This window comes from Salvelinus alpinus, chromosome 25 (assembly GCF_045679555.1).
Source record: "Salvelinus alpinus chromosome 25, SLU_Salpinus.1, whole genome shotgun sequence".
Classification (NCBI taxonomy): domain Eukaryota; kingdom Metazoa; phylum Chordata; class Actinopteri; order Salmoniformes; family Salmonidae; genus Salvelinus; species Salvelinus alpinus.
The window spans coordinates 40,218,038-40,236,506 of record NC_092110.1 but is presented as its reverse complement, the minus strand read 5'-3'; the positions used below and the strand labels follow the sequence as shown (position 1 = coordinate 40,236,506).

The 18,469-nt window shown below is 44.0% G+C and overlaps 1 protein-coding gene across 2 annotated transcripts in view; it reads right to left on the bottom strand.

Moving 5' to 3' along the window:
• LOC139553961 (solute carrier family 22 member 13-like) overlaps window positions 1-11,207 on the bottom strand; it is a 41,339-nt gene extending 30,132 nt beyond the window's left edge. Inside the window, exon 1 of one of the 2 annotated variants that reach the window (XM_071366775.1) lies at window positions 10,781-11,207. In XM_071366775.1, coding sequence (XP_071222876.1) covers window positions 10,781-11,146 — 366 coding nt within the window. In that variant the 5' untranslated portion in view covers window positions 11,147-11,207. The remainder of the gene's footprint in view (window positions 1-10,780) is intronic. The other variant, XM_071366776.1, reaches the window with a different exon arrangement.
• Between the last annotated feature and the right edge of the window lie 7,262 nt (window positions 11,208-18,469).

Sequence of the window (18,469 nt, the reverse complement as noted above, 5' to 3'; positions counted from 1 at the left end):
TGTACCTAGAGATAGCAGACAGAGTTGAACTAACCCATCTGATCCTGTAACTAGAGCAGACAGAGTTTAACTAACCCTTCTGATCCTGTAACTAGAGCTGACAGAGTTGAACTAACCCATCTGATCCTGTAACTAGAGCTGACAGAGTTGAACTAACCCATCTGATCCTGTAACTAGAGCAGACAGAGTTGAACTAACCCATCTGATCCTGTAACTAGAGCAGACAGAGTTGAACTAACCCATCTGATCCTGTAACTAGAGCTGACAGAGTTGAACTAACCCATCTGATCCTGTAACTAGAGCTGACAGAGTTGAACTAACCCATCTGATCCTGTAACTAGAGCAGACAGAGTTGAACTAACCCATCTGATCCTATAACTAGAGCAGACAGAGTTGAACTAACCCATCTGATCCTGTAACTAGAGCAGACAGAGTTGAACTAACCCATCTGATCCTGTAACTAGAGCAGACAGAGTTGAACTAACCCATCTGATCCTGTAACTTGAGCTGACAGAGTTGAACTAACCCATCTGATCCTGTAACTAGAGCAGACAGAGTTGAACTAACCCATCTGATCCTGTAACTAGAGCTAGCTGACAGAGTTGAACTAACCCATCTGATCCTGTAACTAGAGCAGACAGAGTTGAACTAACCCATCTGATCCTGTAACTAGAGCTGACAGAGTTGAACTAACCCATCTGATCCTGTAACTAGAGCTAGCTGACAGAGTTGAACTAACCCATCTGATCCTGTAACTAGAGCAGACAGAGTTGAACTAACCCATCTGATCCTGTAACTAGAGCAGACAGAGTTGAACTAACCCATCTGATCCTGTAACTAGAGCTAGCTGACAGAGTTGAACTAACCCATCTGATCCTGTAACTAGAGCTAGCTGACAGAGTTGAACTAACCCATCTGATCCTGTAACTAGAGCAGACAGAGTTGAACTAACCCATCTGATCCTGTAACTAGAGCTGACAGAGTTGAACTAACCCATCTGATCCTGTAACTAGAGCTGACAGAGTTGAACTAACCCATCTGATCCTGTAACTAGAGCTGACAGAGTTGAACTAACCCATCTGATCCTGTAACTAGAGCTAGCTGACAGAGTTGAACTAACCCATCTGATCCTGTAACTAGAGCTGACAGAGTTGAACTAACCCATCTGATCCTGTAACTAGAGCAGACAGAGTTGAACTAACCCATCTGATCCTGTAACTAGAGCAGACAGAGTTGAACTAACCCATCTGATCCTGTAACTAGAGCTGACAGAGTTGAACTAACCCATCTGATCCTGTAACTAGAGCTGACAGAGTTGAACTAACCCATCTGATCCTGTAACTAGAGCAGACAGAGTTGAACTAACCCATCTGATCCTGTAACTAGAGCTAGCTGACAGAGTTGAACTAACCCATCTGATCCTGTAACTAGAGCAGACAGAGTTGAACTAACCCATCTGATCCTGTAACTAGAGCAGACAGAGTTGAACTAACCCATCTGATCCTGTAACTAGAGCTGACAGAGTTGAACTAACCCATCTGATCCTGTAACTAGAGCAGACAGAGTTGAACTAACCCATCTGATCCTGTAACTAGAGCAGACAGAGTTGAACTAACCCATCTGATCCTGTAACTAGAGCAGACAGAGTTGAACTAACCCATCTGATCCTGTAACTAGAGCTGACAGAGTTGAACTAACCCATCTGATCCTGTAACTAGAGCTGACAGAGTTGAACTAACCCATCTAATCCTGTAACTAGAGCTGACAGAGTTGAACTAACCCATCTGATCCTGTAACTAGAGCTAGCTGACAGAGTTGAACTAACCCATCTGATCCTGTAACTAGAGCTGACAGAGTTGAACTAACCCATCTGATCCTGTAACTAGAGCTGACAGAGTTGAACTAACCCATCTGATCCTGTAACTAGAGCAGACAGAGTTGAACTAACCCATCTGATCCTGTAACTAGAGCTAGCTGACAGAGTTGAACTAACCCATCTGATCCTGTAACTAGAGCAGACAGAGTTGAACTAACCCATCTGATCCTGTAACTAGAGCAGACAGAGTTGAACTAACCCATCTGATCCTGTAACTAGAGCTGACAGAGTTGAACTAACCCATCTGATCCTGTAACTAGAGCAGACAGAGTTGAACTAACCCATCTGATCCTGTAACTAGAGCTAGCTGACAGAGTTGAACTAACCCATCTGATCCTGTAACTAGAGCAGACAGAGTTGAACTAACCCATCTGATCCTGTAACTAGAGCAGACAGAGTTGAACTAACCCATCTGATCCTGTAACTAGAGCTAGCTGACAGAGTTGAACTAACCCATCTGATCCTGTAACTAGAGCAGACAGAGTTGAACTAACCCATCTGATCCTGTAACTAGAGCAGACAGAGTTGAACTAACCCATTTGATCCTGTAACTAGAGCTAGCTGACAGAGTTGAACTAACCCATCTGATCCTGTAACTAGAGCTAGCTGACAGAGTTGAACTAACCCATCTGATCCTGTAACTAGAGCTGACAGAGTTGAACTAAGCCATCTGATCCTGTAACTAGAGCAGACAGAGTTGAACTAACCCATCTGATCCTGTAACTAGAGCTAGCTGACAGAGTTGAACTAACCCATCTGATCCTGTAACTAGAGCTGACAGAGTTGAACTAACCCATCTGATCCTGTAACTAGAGCTGACAGAGTTGAACTAACCCATCTGATCCTGTAACTAGAGCAGACAGAGTTGAACTAACCCATCTGATCCTGTAACTAGAGCAGACAGAGTTGAACTAACCCATCTGATCCTGTAACTAGAGCTGACAGAGTTGAACTAACCCATCTGATCCTGTAACTAGAGCTGACAGAGTTGAACTAACCCATCTGATCCTGTAACTAGAGCTGACAGAGTTGAACTAACCCATCTGATCCTGTAACTAGAGCTAGCTGACAGAGTTGAACTAACCCATCTGATCCTGTAACTAGAGCTGACAGAGTTGAACTAACCCATCTGATCCTGTAACTAGAGCTGACAGAGTTGAACTAACCCATCTGATCCTGTAACTAGAGCAGACAGAGTTGAACTAACCCATCTGATCCTGTAACTAGAGCAGACAGAGTTGAACTAACCCATCTGATCCTGTACCTAGAGATAGCAGACAGAGTTGAACTAACCCATCTGATCCTGTAACTAGAGATAGCAGACAGAGTTGAACTAACCCATCTGATCCTGTAACTAGAGATAGCAGACAGAGTTGAACTAACCCATCTGATCCTGTACCTAGAGCAGACAGAGTTGAACTAACCCATCTGATCCTGTAACTAGAGCAGACAGAGTTGAACTAACCCATCTGATCCTGTACCTAGAGATAGCAGACAGAGTTGAACTAACCCATCTGATCCTGTAACTAGAGCAGACAGAGTTTAACTAACCCTTCTGATCCTGTAACTAGAGCTGACAGAGTTGAACTAACCCATCTGATCCTGTAACTAGAGCTGACAGAGTTGAACTAACCCATCTGATCCTGTAACTAGAGCAGACAGAGTTGAACTAACCCATCTGATCCTGTAACTAGAGCAGACAGAGTTGAACTAACCCATCTGATCCTGTAACTAGAGCTGACAGAGTTGAACTAACCCATCTGATCCTGTAACTAGAGCTGACAGAGTTGAACTAACCCATCTGATCCTGTAACTAGAGCAGACAGAGTTGAACTAACCCATCTGATCCTATAACTAGAGCAGACAGAGTTGAACTAACCCATCTGATCCTGTAACTAGAGCAGACAGAGTTGAACTAACCCATCTGATCCTGTAACTAGAGCAGACAGAGTTGAACTAACCCATCTGATCCTGTAACTTGAGCTGACAGAGTTGAACTAACCCATCTGATCCTGTAACTAGAGCAGACAGAGTTGAACTAACCCATCTGATCCTGTAACTAGAGCTAGCTGACAGAGTTGAACTAACCCATCTGATCCTGTAACTAGAGCAGACAGAGTTGAACTAACCCATCTGATCCTGTAACTAGAGCTGACAGAGTTGAACCGACCCATCTGATCCTGTAACTAGAGCTAGCTGACAGAGTTGAACTAACCCATCTGATCCTGTAACTAGAGCAGACAGAGTTGAACTAACCCATCTGATCCTGTAACTAGAGCAGACAGAGTTGAACTAACCCATCTGATCCTGTAACTAGAGCTAGCTGACAGAGTTGAACTAACCCATCTGATCCTGTAACTAGAGCTAGCTGACAGAGTTGAACTAACCCATCTGATCCTGTAACTAGAGCAGACAGAGTTGAACTAACCCATCTGATCCTGTAACTAGAGCTGACAGAGTTGAACTAACCCATCTGATCCTGTAACTAGAGCTGACAGAGTTGAACTAACCCATCTGATCCTGTAACTAGAGCTGACAGAGTTGAACTAACCCATCTGATCCTGTAACTAGAGCTAGCTGACAGAGTTGAACTAACCCATCTGATCCTGTAACTAGAGCTGACAGAGTTGAACTAACCCATCTGATCCTGTAACTAGAGCAGACAGAGTTGAACTAACCCATCTGATCCTGTAACTAGAGCAGACAGAGTTGAACTAACCCATCTGATCCTGTAACTAGAGCTAGCAGACAGAGTTGAACTAACCCATCTGATCCTGTAACTAGAGCTGACAGAGTTGAACTAACCCATCTGATCCTGTAACTAGAGCAGACAGAGTTGAACTAACCCATCTGATCCTGTAACTAGAGCTAGCTGACAGAGTTGAACTAACCCATCTGATCCTGTAACTAGAGCAGACAGAGTTGAACTAACCCATCTGATCCTGTAACTAGAGCAGACAGAGTTGAACTAACCCATCTGATCCTGTAACTAGAGCTGACAGAGTTGAACTAACCCATCTGATCCTGTAACTAGAGCAGACAGAGTTGAACTAACCCATCTGATCCTGTAACTAGAGCAGACAGAGTTGAACTAACCCATCTGATCCTGTAACTAGAGCAGACAGAGTTGAACTAACCCATCTGATCCTGTAACTAGAGCTGACAGAGTTGAACTAACCCATCTGATCCTGTAACTAGAGCTGACAGAGTTGAACTAACCCATCTAATCCTGTAACTAGAGCTGACAGAGTTGAACTAACCCATCTGATCCTGTAACTAGAGCTAGCTGACAGAGTTGAACTAACCCATCTGATCCTGTAACTAGAGCTGACAGAGTTGAACTAACCCATCTGATCCTGTAACTAGAGCTGACAGAGTTGAACTAACCCATCTGATCCTGTAACTAGAGCAGACAGAGTTGAACTAACCCATCTGATCCTGTAACTAGAGCAGACAGAGTTGAACTAACCCATCTGATCCTGTAACTAGAGCAGACAGAGTTGAACTAACCCATCTGATCCTGTAACTAGAGCTGACAGAGTTGAACTAACCCATCTGATCCTGTAACTAGAGCAGACAGAGTTGAACTAACCCATCTGATCCTGTAACTAGAGCTAGCTGACAGAGTTGAACTAACCCATCTGATCCTGTAACTAGAGCAGACAGAGTTGAACTAACCCATCTGATCCTGTAACTAGAGCAGACAGAGTTGAACTAACCCATCTGATCCTGTAACTAGAGCTAGCTGACAGAGTTGAACTAACCCATCTGATCCTGTAACTAGAGCAGACAGAGTTGAACTAACCCATCTGATCCTGTAACTAGAGCAGACAGAGTTGAACTAACCCATTTGATCCTGTAACTAGAGCTAGCTGACAGAGTTGAACTAACCCATCTGATCCTGTAACTAGAGCTAGCTGACAGAGTTGAACTAACCCATCTGATCCTGTAACTAGAGCTGACAGAGTTGAACTAAGCCATCTGATCCTGTAACTAGAGCAGACAGAGTTGAACTAACCCATCTGATCCTGTAACTAGAGCTAGCTGACAGAGTTGAACTAACCCATCTGATCCTGTAACTAGAGCTGACAGAGTTGAACTAACCCATCTGATCCTGTAACTAGAGCTGACAGAGTTGAACTAACCCATCTGATCCTGTAACTAGAGCAGACAGAGTTGAACTAACCCATCTGATCCTGTAACTAGAGCAGACAGAGTTGAACTAACCCATCTGATCCTGTAACTAGAGATGACAGAGTTGAACTAACCCATCTGATCCTGTAACTAGAGCAGACAGAGTTGAACTAACCCATCTGATCCTGTAACTAGAGCTGACAGAGTTGAACTAACCCATCTGATCCTGTAACTAGAGCTAGCTGACAGAGTTGAACTAACCCATCTGATCCTGTAACTAGAGCTGACAGAGTTGAACTAACCCATCTGATCCTGTAACTAGAGCTGACAGAGTTGAACTAACCCATCTGATCCTGTAACTAGAGCAGACAGAGTTGAACTAACCCATCTGATCCTGTAACTAGAGCTAGCTGACAGAGTTGAACTAACCCATCTGATCCTGTAACTAGAGCAGACAGAGTTGAACTAACCCATCTGATCCTGTAACTAGAGCTAGCAGAGTTGAACTAACCCATCTGATCCTGTAACTAGAGCAGACAGAGTTGAACTAACCCATCTGATCCTGTAACTAGAGCAGACAGAGTTGAACTAACCCACCTGATCCTGTAACTAGAGCAAACAGAGTTGAACTAACCCATCTGATCCTGTAACTAGAGCAGACAGAGTTGAACTAACCCACCTGATCCTGTAACTAGAGATAGCTGACAGAGTTGAACTAACCCATCTGATCCTGTAACTAGAGCAGACAGAGTTGAACTAACCCATCTGATCCTGTAACTAGAGCTAGCTGACAGAGTTGAACTAACCCATCTGATCCTGTAACTAGAGCTTGCTGACAGAGTTGAACTAACCCATCTGATCCTGTAACTAGAGCAGACAGAGTTGAACTAACCCCACCTGATCCTGTAACTAGAGATAGCTGACAGAGTTGAACTAACCCATCTGATCCTGTAACTAGAGCAGACAGAGTTGAACTAACCCATCTGATCCTGTAACTAGAGCAGACAGAGTTGAACTAACCCATCTGATCCTGTAACTAGAGCAGACAGAGTTGAACTAACCCATCTGATCCTGTAACTAGAGCAGACAGAGTTGAACTAACCCATCTGATCCTGTAACTAGAGCTGACAGAGTTGAACTAACCCATCTGATCCTGTAACTAGAGCTGACAGAGTTGAACTAACCCATCTGATCCTGTAACTAGAGCAGACAGAGTTGAACTAACCCATCTGATCCTGTAACTAGAGCAGACAGAGTTGAACTAACCCATCTGATCCTGTAACTAGAGCTGACAGAGTTGAACTAACCCATCTGATCCTGTAACTAGAGCTGACAGAGTTGAACTAACCCATCTGATCCTGTAACTAGAGCTGACAGAGTTGAACTAACCCATCTGATCCTGTAACTAGAGCTAGCTGACAGAGTTGAACTAACCCATCTGATCCTGTAACTAGAGCTGACAGAGTTGAACTAACCCATCTGATCCTGTAACTAGAGCTGACAGAGTTGAACTAACCCATCTGATCCTGTAACTAGAGCAGACAGAGTTGAACTAACCCATCTGATCCTGTAACTAGAGCTAGCTGACAGAGTTGAACTAACCCATCTGATCCTGTAACTAGAGCAGACAGAGTTGAACTAACCCATCTGATCCTGTAACTAGAGCTAGCAGAGTTGAACTAACCCATCTGATCCTGTAACTAGAGCAGACAGAGTTGAACTAACCCATCTGATCCTGTAACTAGAGCAGACAGAGTTGAACTAACCCACCTGATCCTGTAACTAGAGCAAACAGAGTTGAACTAACCCATCTGATCCTGTAACTAGAGCAGACAGAGTTGAACTAACCCACCTGATCCTGTAACTAGAGATAGCTGACAGAGTTGAACTAACCCATCTGATCCTGTAACTAGAGCAGACAGAGTTGAACTAACCCATCTGATCCTGTAACTAGAGCTAGCTGACAGAGTTGAACTAACCCATCTGATCCTGTAACTAGAGCTTGCTGACAGAGTTGAACTAACCCATCTGATCCTGTAACTAGAGCAGACAGAGTTGAACTAACCCCACCTGATCCTGTAACTAGAGATAGCTGACAGAGTTGAACTAACCCATCTGATCCTGTAACTAGAGCAGACAGAGTTGAACTAACCCATCTGATCCTGTAACTAGAGCAGACAGAGTTGAACTAACCCATCTGATCCTGTAACTAGAGCAGACAGAGTTGAACTAACCCATCTGATCCTGTAACTAGAGCAGACAGAGTTGAACTAACCCATCTGATCCTGTAACTAGAGCAGACAGAGTTGAACTAACCCATCTGATCCTGTAACTAGAGCAGATAGAGTTGAACTAACCCATCTGATCCTGTAACTAGAGCAGACAGAGTTGAACTAACCCATCTGATCCTCTAACTAGAGCTAGCTGACAGAGTTGAACTAACCCATCTGATCCTGTAACTAGAGCTTGCTGACAGAGTTGAACTAACCCATCTGATCCTGTAACTAGAGCAGACAGAGTTGAACTAACCCATCTGATCCTGTAACTAGAGCAGACAGAGTTGAACTAACCCATCTGATCCTGTAACTAGAGATATCTGACAGAGTTGAACTAACCCATCTGATCCTGTAACTAGAGCAGACAGAGTTGAACTAACCCCACCTGCGGACTTTCCATTGCAATACTTGGGCTCCCGAATGGTGCAGCGGTCTAAGGCACTGCATCTCAGTGCTAAAGGCGTCACTACAGACACCGGTTTGATTCCAGGCTGTTTCACAACCGGCCGTGATTGGGAGTCCCATAGGACGGCACACAATTTTCCCAGCGTCGTCCAGGTTTGGCCGGGGTAGGCCGTCATTGTAAATAAGAATTTGTACTTAACTTCTTAACTGACTTGCCAGGTTAAATAAAGGTTAAATAAAAAATATTAATACATTGGCAGAAGAGGCATCATCAAGGGGCCTCATGAGCTGGGCATGCATTTTTATTTTTACCTAGTAAATATTTAAATAAAAATATAGGACAGACACTTCAAAACCCCCAGACTTCCTTTTGATTCAATTGTTGACTATTTGCTTTTCGATACATGAATCTGATATTAAATGTGTTTCTATGAGCTAATAGCGGTTAGGTAAAAATTCAATGTTTCATCAAATCATTTTTGTATATATTTTTTTATACCTAAAGGGGTCCTTAAATTCAAAATCAAATAGCTAAATGATCCTTGGTATGACCGTCTTCAAATCCCTTATGCTCCATTTAAAGCAACAACAAAAAATCCCCATCTAAATCTATCTGATTAAGCTGGAGATAAATGTTTTTTTTAACCAGGCAAGTCAGTTCAGAACAAATTCTTATTTTTAATGACAGCCTAGGAACAGTGGGTTAACTGCCTTGTTCAGGGGGCAGAACGACAGATTTTTACCTTGTCAGCTCGGAGGATTTGATCTTGCAACCTTTACAGTTATAAGTCCAACGCTCTAACCACTAGGCTACCTGCCACCCCAAGAGCTAGCTAACATGTTTAAACTAGAGATATCTGGGGAGGTTTTTCATGGGCTGCGTCTCAACCCACCGATGTCGGCTGCACCTTCGGCGGAAGGTGGTCGAGCTACAGTACAGCAGTGTTTGTCAAACCTGGAGATTAAACATGTACTGTATGGGAGTGAATAGGCCATTTCCACCTAAAGGTATACGGGTAATTCCATTGTAAAAAAAAAACGAACTAATCTTAGCTTTCTTATACCGCTCAAATATAGGACAGACACTTCAAAACCCCCAGACTTCCTTTTGATTCAATTGTTGACTATCTGCTTTTCGATACATGAATCTGATATTAAATGTGTTTCTATGGGCTAATAGCGGTTAGGTAAAAATTCAATGTTTCATCAAATCATTTTTGTATATATTTTTTTATACCTAAAGGGGTCCTTAAATTCAAAATCAAATAGCTAAATGATCCTTGGTATGACAGTCTTAAAACAATTCCCTACGTTAGCTTAGTTGAAACCCAGGCCCTTAGACTCTAGGGGTATACAATACACATTTATTTAGTAAAAAGACAGGTGCTGCTGATAATACTGCCATTGTCATAGAGGTAGAAGGCATGTATGTATAGCCCATGTATCTGAACCTGTCTGGACAAAAATATTATGGCATGTCATACTCTTTTTGGCCAGACAGCATCAGATACATGGGTTACATATAGTAAGACAGAGGGGCGCTGTTTCGCTCGCTCGGAATGATTTCTCCGGGGGGAATTAGTTTCAGCCAATTGCAAAATTGAAGGAAAATTGGCGGATGCACAGCATACTGTTCGGATGCTGGAATTATTTTTAGATGAACATGCGAAGGTAACCTACTTTTTGAAGTGATTTGTTTGACAATCAAATGAAAACATCAAGGCACATTAAAATGTTAAATATTTGTACAGTTTAATTACATGTCTTTACTATAAATCCCAGCCTCTGACTGGTCTCTCTGCCTGGGGCCTCCAAATCACTAAGTCCGCCCCTGACTGACCCATCTGATCCTGTAAATAGTGCTGACAGAGTTGAACTAACTCAAAGTTCACCATACACAGTCAGTTAGTGAATGGTTAACTTGTTCAGAGTGACACAGCACAGCAACATAGAGTTCAAGAATTCAGTGAATGCAATGTTTCTTGGGATACATAACTAGGAACAACTATCTAAAGCAAAATGTAGAATATTACACTATTTTATAGAGGATACTTTTTTTTTTTTTGCTTCACCTAACATTATAGCCTACCTTTCTGTACTTCTTGTGTTTCTCCTTTTTTCTCTCCTCCTTCGCCTGTTTTTTCCTCTCCTCCTCCTCTCTTCCCTCGCTGTCCTCCACCTCCTCTATGAGAGTTTGGTATCTGTCGGGGAGGAAGACGATGTGAACTTGTTTGGACGTCTTCGGAGTAGGACCGTTCACGCGCTCACACTCAGTCATCGGATTGCCTCTTGTCCCTGGGTCTGTCTCCCACGGCCTCCCCTCTCTCTTTTCTCTCCGGCCCTCTCTATCCCCCTCCACATCATCTGACTGAAACTCGACATTTTCGATTATTCTTGTCAGGTCTTCTGATGCAAACTTAGATGGCTTTTTGTTTTGACGTTTCCGTCGCGACATGTTTCTTTCTGCAGTCCAGTTCCCGTCTATTGGCTGTGCGTGAAGCAGGTGGAATGTTGGAAGGGGACCTTTGGAACCAAAGCGCATAGCGACACACTACTTGGCCAGATAACTGATAAGGATAGGACGGTCTTTAGCCAGGCTGTCTATATCAGCTTAATTTAATAAATACAAAAAAAAACGTTAATATTGGGTTAAAGCTTCAATTGAATAAAACAAATAAACGTTATTATGGGGTTAAAGCTTCAATTGAATTAAAAAAAAAAAACGTTAATATTGGGTTATAAGTAGGGTAGTTATGACAGTAGCCTAATAACAACATGGTTAACTACAGGTTGGGTGGCAAGTTGTAAAAACGTCAGTGTGTGTCTCTGAATCTACAGTAAATATAGCCTGCAGGTAACTGCCAAAATAAAGGAAACACCAACATAAAGTGTCTTAACAGGGCGCTGGACCACCACAAGTCCCAAGAACATCTTCAATGCACCTCGGCATAGATTCTACAAGTGTCTGGAATTCTATTGGAGGAATGTGACACCATTCTTCCACGAGAAATTCCATAATTTGGTGTTTTGTTGTTGGTGGTGGAAAACGCTGTCTTAGACACCACTCCAGAATTTCCCATAAGTGTTCATTTGGGTTGAGATCTGGTGACTGAGACACACACACAAACACACACAAACACACACACACACACACACACACACACACACACACACTTTAAACCCCCTATGCTCCTTTAAGACCCCTCTTTCAAAGTCACTGAGATCTCTTCTTCTAGCCATGGTACCCAAAACAATGGGCTACTGGGCATCTTTACACACGACCCTAAGCATTATGGGATGTTAATTACTTAAGCTTCCGGTTGAGCAATGTATAAAGAAGTCGCACGAGGTATCTTCTCCGACAACGTTTGTAAATAATCCTCAATTTCCCCTAAATTCATACTTCTCATGACCTCAAAAGTCATTTTAATTACACGGTAATAAAGTGTACCTACACTAGCATGAGCAAAACCAGTCACACGCTTTGGAAAATCGACGGGAAAAACTTCACATTGTACCAAATCAACTTCAGCTAAAATGGCTACCACCCCACCTTCATTGAAGGCTTCAATAGCCACTCCGGGTGATACGGCTAACTCGATAACACTGGAGATCCAAGGTCAGAGAGCTGGCAAAATCGCATGAAAGTTTGGCAGCAGAACACACCGAATTGGTGACTAACTCACTGGCGGCTGCACTGGCTCCAATTCAGGTAACCGTGGAAACCATCCTGGAATCTCACACTACCGCACTGGCCGATGTTGAGGCCGGTCTCTCGGGCCACAGCGACCAACTCATTGCGCTGGAAACCAGGCTTGACGACACGCCAACAAGTCTCTGCAGCTACAAGTGGAAGATTTGATTTCACGTTCAAAGCGGCAGAATATCAGTGTGGTTGGACTGCCAGAGGATTCTGAGACAGGATATCCAACCCAGTTCATGGCGCAGCTGTTCAAGGAATGTTTTGGGCGATGAGGCTTTTCCCAATCTCCCTGAACTCAATAGAGCCCAACGCAGCCTTGCACCGAAACCTTGCCCAGGCGACTGACCGTGTCCCATTATAGTGCGGTTCCATCGATACAAAGAAAAGGCCACAAGATAAAGTTCTACCAGGATTTCAGTTCTAACTTCGCGAAGTCCTGGTTACAATCTAGGGTCAGTCCTGGTTACACTCTCTAGGATCAGCCCTGGTTAAACTCTCTAGGGTCAGCCCTGGTTATACTCTCTAGGGTCAGCCCTGGTTATACTCTCTAGGGTCAGCCCTGGTTATACTCTCTAGGGTCAGTCCTGGTTACACTCGCTAGGGTCAGTCCTGGTTATACTCTCTAGGGTCAGCCCTGGTTATACTCTCTAGGGTCAGTCCTGGTTACAATCTAGGGTCAGTCCTGGTTACAATCTAGGGTCAGTCCTGGTTATACTCTCTAGGGTCAGCCCTGGTTATACTCTCTAGGGTCAGCCCTGGTTATACTCTCTAGGGTCAGCCCTGGTTATACTCTATAGGGTCAGCCCTGGTTATACTCTCTAAGGTCAGCCCTGGTTATACTCTATAGGGTCAGCCCTGGTTATACTCTCTAAGGTCAGCCCTGGTTATACTCTATAGGGTCAGCCCTGGTTATACTCTATAGGGTCAGCCCTGGTTATACTCTCTAAGGTCAGCCCTGGTTATACTCTATAGGGTCAGTCCTGGTTATACTCTATAGGGTCAGTCCTGGTTATACTCTATAGGGTCAGCCCTGGTTATACTCTCTAGGGTCAGCCCTGGTTATACTCTCTAGGGTCAGTCCTGGTTAAAATCTAGGGTCAGTCCTGGTTATACTCTATAGGGTCAGCCCTGGTTATACTCTCTAGGGTCAGCCCTGGTTATACTCTCTAGGGTCAGCCCTGGTTATACTCTCTAGGGTCAGTCCTGGTTACACTCACTAGGGTCAGCCCTGGTTATACTCTCTAGGGTCAGCCCTGGTTATACTCTCTAGGGTCAGCCCTGGTTATACTCTCTAAGGTCAGTCCTGGTTACAATCTAGGGTCAGTCCTGGTTATACTCTCTAGGGTCAGTCCTGGTTATACTCTCTAGGGTCAGTCCTGGTTATACTCTCTAGGGTCAGTCCTGGTTATACTCTCTAGGGTCAGCCCTGGTTATACTCTCTAGGGTCAGTCCTGGTTACAATCTAGGGTCAGTCCTGGTTATACTCTCTAGGGTCAGCCCTGGTTATACTCTCTAAGGTCAGTCCTGGTTACAATCTAGGGTCAGTCCTGGTTATACTCTCTAGGGTCAGTCCTGGTTACAATCTAGGGTCAGTCCTGGTTATACTCTCTAGGGTCAGCCCTGGTTATACTCTCTAGGGTCAGCCCTGGTTATACTCTCTAGGGTCAGTCCTGGTTATACTCTCTAGGGTCAGTCCTGGTTATACTCTCTAGGGTCAGCCCTGGTTACAATCTAGGGTCAGCCCTGGTTATACTCTCTAGGGTCAGTCCTGGTTATACTCTCTAGGGTCAGCCCTGGTTATACTCTCTAGGGTCAGCCCTGGTTATACTCTCTAGGGTCAGTCCTGGTTATACTCTCTAGGGTCAGTCCTGGTTATACTCTCTAGGGTCAGCCCTGGTTACAATCTAGGGTCAGCCCTGGTTATACTCTCTAGGGTCAGCCCTGGTTATACTCTCTAAGGTCAGCCCTGGTTATACTCTCTAAGGTCAGTCCTGGTTACAATCTAGGGTCAGTCCTGGTTATACTCTCTAAGGTCAGTCCTGGTTACAATCTAGGGTCAGTCCTGGTTATACTCTCTAAGGTCAGTCCTGGTTACAATCTAGGGTCAGTCCTGGTTATACTCTCTAAGGTCAGTCCTGGTTACAATCTAGGGTCAGTCCTGGTTATACTCTCTAGGGTCAGCCCTGGTTATACTCTCTAGGGTCAGCCCTGGTTATACTCTCTAGTCAGTCCTGGTGTAGGGTTTAGGATCAGTCAGGGTTTAGGGTTTAGGATCAGTCCTGGTGTAGGGTTTAGGATCAGTCCTGGTTTAGGGTTTAGGATCAGTCCTGGTGTAGGGTTTAGGATCAGTCCTGGTTTAGGGTTTAGGATCAGTCCTGGTGTAGGGTTTAGGATCAGTCCTGGTGTATAGTTTAGGATCAGTCCTGGTTTAGGGTTTAGGATCAGTCCTGGTGTAGGGTTTAGGATCAGTCCTGGTGTAGGATTTAGGATCAGTCCTGGTTTAGGATCAGTCCTGGTTTAGGGTTTAGGTTCAGTCCTGGTGTAGGGTTTAGGATCAGTCCTGGTTTAGTATCAGTCCTGGTGTAGGGTTTAGTATCAGTCCTGGTGTAGGGTTTAGGATCAGTCCTGGTTTAGGGTTTAGTATCAGCCCTGGTTATACTCTCTAGGGTCAGTCCTGGTGTAGGGTTTAGTATCAGTCCTGGTGTAGGGTTTAGTATCAGTCCTGGTGTAGGGTTTAGGATCACTCCTGGTGTAGGGTTTAGGATCAGCCCTGGTTATACTCTCTAGGGTCAGTCTTGGTGTAGGGTTTAGTATCAGTCCTGGTGTAGGGTTTAGGATCAGTCCTGGTGTAGGGTTTAGTATCAGTCCTGGTTTAGGGTTTAGGATCAGTCCTGGTGTAGGGTTTAGGATCAGTCCTGGTTTAGGGTTTAGTATCAGTCCTGGTTTAGGATTTAGTATCAGCCCTGGTGTAGGGTTTAGGATCAGTCCTGGTTTAGGATCAGTCCTGGTTTAGGGTTTAGGATCAGTCTTGGTTTAGGGTTTAGGGTCAGCCCTGCGGCAGGGTTTAGGGTTTGGGACAGTGCACCTGCTCCACCTGCTGGCGGTGGGTCTGAACATAGTACAGGCAGTCAGACAGACAGACAGACAGACAGACAGACAGACAGACAGACAGACAGACAGACAGACAGACAGACAGACAGACAGACAGACAGACAGACAGACAGACAGACAGACAGACAGACAGACAGACAGACAGACAGACAGACAGACAGACAGACAGACAGACAGACAGACAGACAGACAGACAGACAGACAGAGAGAGAGAGAGAGAGAGAGAGAGAGAGAGAGAGAGAGAGAGAGAGAGAGAGAGAGAGAGAGAGAGGTGTAAAGAGAGTGAGAGGGAATGGTAGAGAGAGAGAGAGAGAGAGAGAGAGAGAGAGAGAGAGAGAGAGAGAGAGAGAGAGAGAGAGAGAGAGAGAGAGAGAGAGAGAGAGAGAGAGAGAGAGAGGGGTGTAAAGAGAGTGAGAGGGAATGGTAGAGAGAGAGAGAGAGAGAGAGAGGGAGAGAGAGAGAGAGAAATAGAGGTGTAAAGAGAGTGAGAGGGAATGGTAGAGAGAGAGGGAGGGAGGGGTAGAGAGAGAGAGATGGAGGGATAGAGGGGGAGAGAGGGAGGGTAGAGGGAGAGAGAGAGAGAGAGAGTAGATAGAGAGAGAGAGTGAAAAGTGCAAAGTAATGTCGATAATATTTCCCATCTTTTTTTGTTTTGTCTTTCATACCAGGTCATATGTCTTCTCAGTCATGTTAAAACTGGTCTACTACCATTGCTTTAATGTATTGTTGTTCTCATTAATATTGTTATTGTAGTTGTTGTTAGTGGTAATCCCATGTCCACTACTACTATTATTATTGCTGTTGGTCCCACCATTTATTTATATATAAATATATATATATTTTTTATATATATATAAATATATATTTTTATTTTATTTTTATTTTTTGATATGTATACTTTGACAATGTAAGTAATAATGAACTTGCCATGTCAATAAAGTCAATTGAATTGAATTGAATTGAATTGAATTGAATTGAGAGAGCGAGAGAGAGAGCGAGAGAGAGAGGGAAGGGTAAAGAGAGAGAGAGAGGGAGGGTTAGAGAGAGAGAGGTAGAGAGAGAGGGAGGGAGGGTTAGAGAGAGAGAGGTAGAGAGAGAGGGAGGGGTAAATCTGTTGATCTGTTGCCACAAGAAAAGGGCAACCAGTGAAGAACAAACACCATTGTAAATACAACCCATATCTATGTTTATTTATTTTCCCTTTTGTACTTTAACTATTTGCACATCGTTACAACACTGTATATAGACATATGACATTTGTAATGTCTTTATTCTTTTGGAACTTTTGTGAGTGTAATGTTTACTGTTCATTTTTATTGTTTATTTCACTTTTGTTTATCCATTTCACTTGCTTTGGCAATGTAAACATATGTTTCCCATGCCAATAAAGCCCTTTGAATTGAATTGAATATAGAGAGATTCCAAAACTATCCATAACAAAGCCATCACTTACGGAGAGATGAACCTGGAGAAGAGTCCCCTTAGCAAGTTGGTCATGGGGCTCTGTTCACAAACACAAACAGACCCCACAGAGCCCCAGAACAGCAACACAATTAGACCCAACCAAATCATGCGAAAACAAAAAGATAATTACTTCACATATTGAAAAGAATTAACAAAAAAACAGCGCTAACTAGAATGCTATTTGGCCCTAAACAGAGAGTATGGTATTTGTCACATTTTCTCCCTCTCCCTCTCTCCGGCGCTCAACGTCGCCAGTTGTCTCATCATTACACACACCTGCCACCAACGTTACGCGCGCCTGCGACTCATGACACTCACCTGGACTCCATCACCTTCCTGATTACCTCCCATATATCTGTCACTCCCATTGGTTCTTTCCTCGGGTGTTATTGACACTGTTTTTGTTGCATGTCTGTTTGCTTTTCCTGTTTCTTGTTTTGTACTATGTTCTATTTATTATAAAATTTGCACTCCCTGTACTTGTTTCCCGACTCCCGGCAGACACGTTACAATGCTATTTGGCCATAAACAGAGAGTACACAGTGGCAGAATACCTGATCATTGTGACTGACCCAAACTTAAGGAAAGCTTTGACTATGTACAGACTCAGTGAGCATAGCCTTGCTATTGAGAATGGCCGCCGTAGGCAGACCTGGCTCTCAAGAGAAGACAGGCTATGTGCACACTGCTGTCGTCATAGGACATGAAGGTCAGTGAATCTGGAAAAGTTCAAGAACTGTGAAATTTTCTTCAAGTTCAGTCGAATAAACCATCAAGCGATATGATGAAACTGGCTCTCATGAGGACCGCCACAGGAAAGGAAGACCCAGAGTTTCCTCTGCTGCAGAGGATACGTTCATTAGAGTTACCAGACTCAGAAATTGCAGCCCAAATAAATGCTTCACAGAGTTCAAGTAACAGACACATCTCAACATCAACTGTTCAGAGGAGAATGTGTGAATCAGGCCGTCATGGTCGAATTGCTGCAAAGAAACCAAGAAACGCGAGCAATGGTCATTAGACCAGGTGGAAATCTGTCCTTTGATCTTTTGGTTTGGTTCCATTCTTTGTGAGACGCAGAGTACCTGAACCGATGATCTCCGCATGTGTTGTTCCCACCGTGAAGCATGGAGGAAGAGATGTTATGGTGTGGGAGTGCTTTGCTGGTGACACTGTCTGTGATTTATTTAGAATTCAAGGCACACTTAACCAGCATGGCTACCACAGCATTCTGCAGCGATATGCCATCCCATCTGGCTTGAACTTAGTGGAACTATCATTTGTTTTTCAACAGGACAATGACCCAACACACCTCCAGACTGTGTAAGGGCTATTTGACCAAGAAGGAGAGTGATGGAGGGCTGCATCTGATGACCTGGCCTCCACAATCACCCGACCTCAACCTAATTGATTGAGATGGTTTGGGATGAGTTGCACCGCAGAGTGAAGGAAGAGCAGCCAACAAGTGCTCATCATATATGGGAACTCCTTCAAGACTGT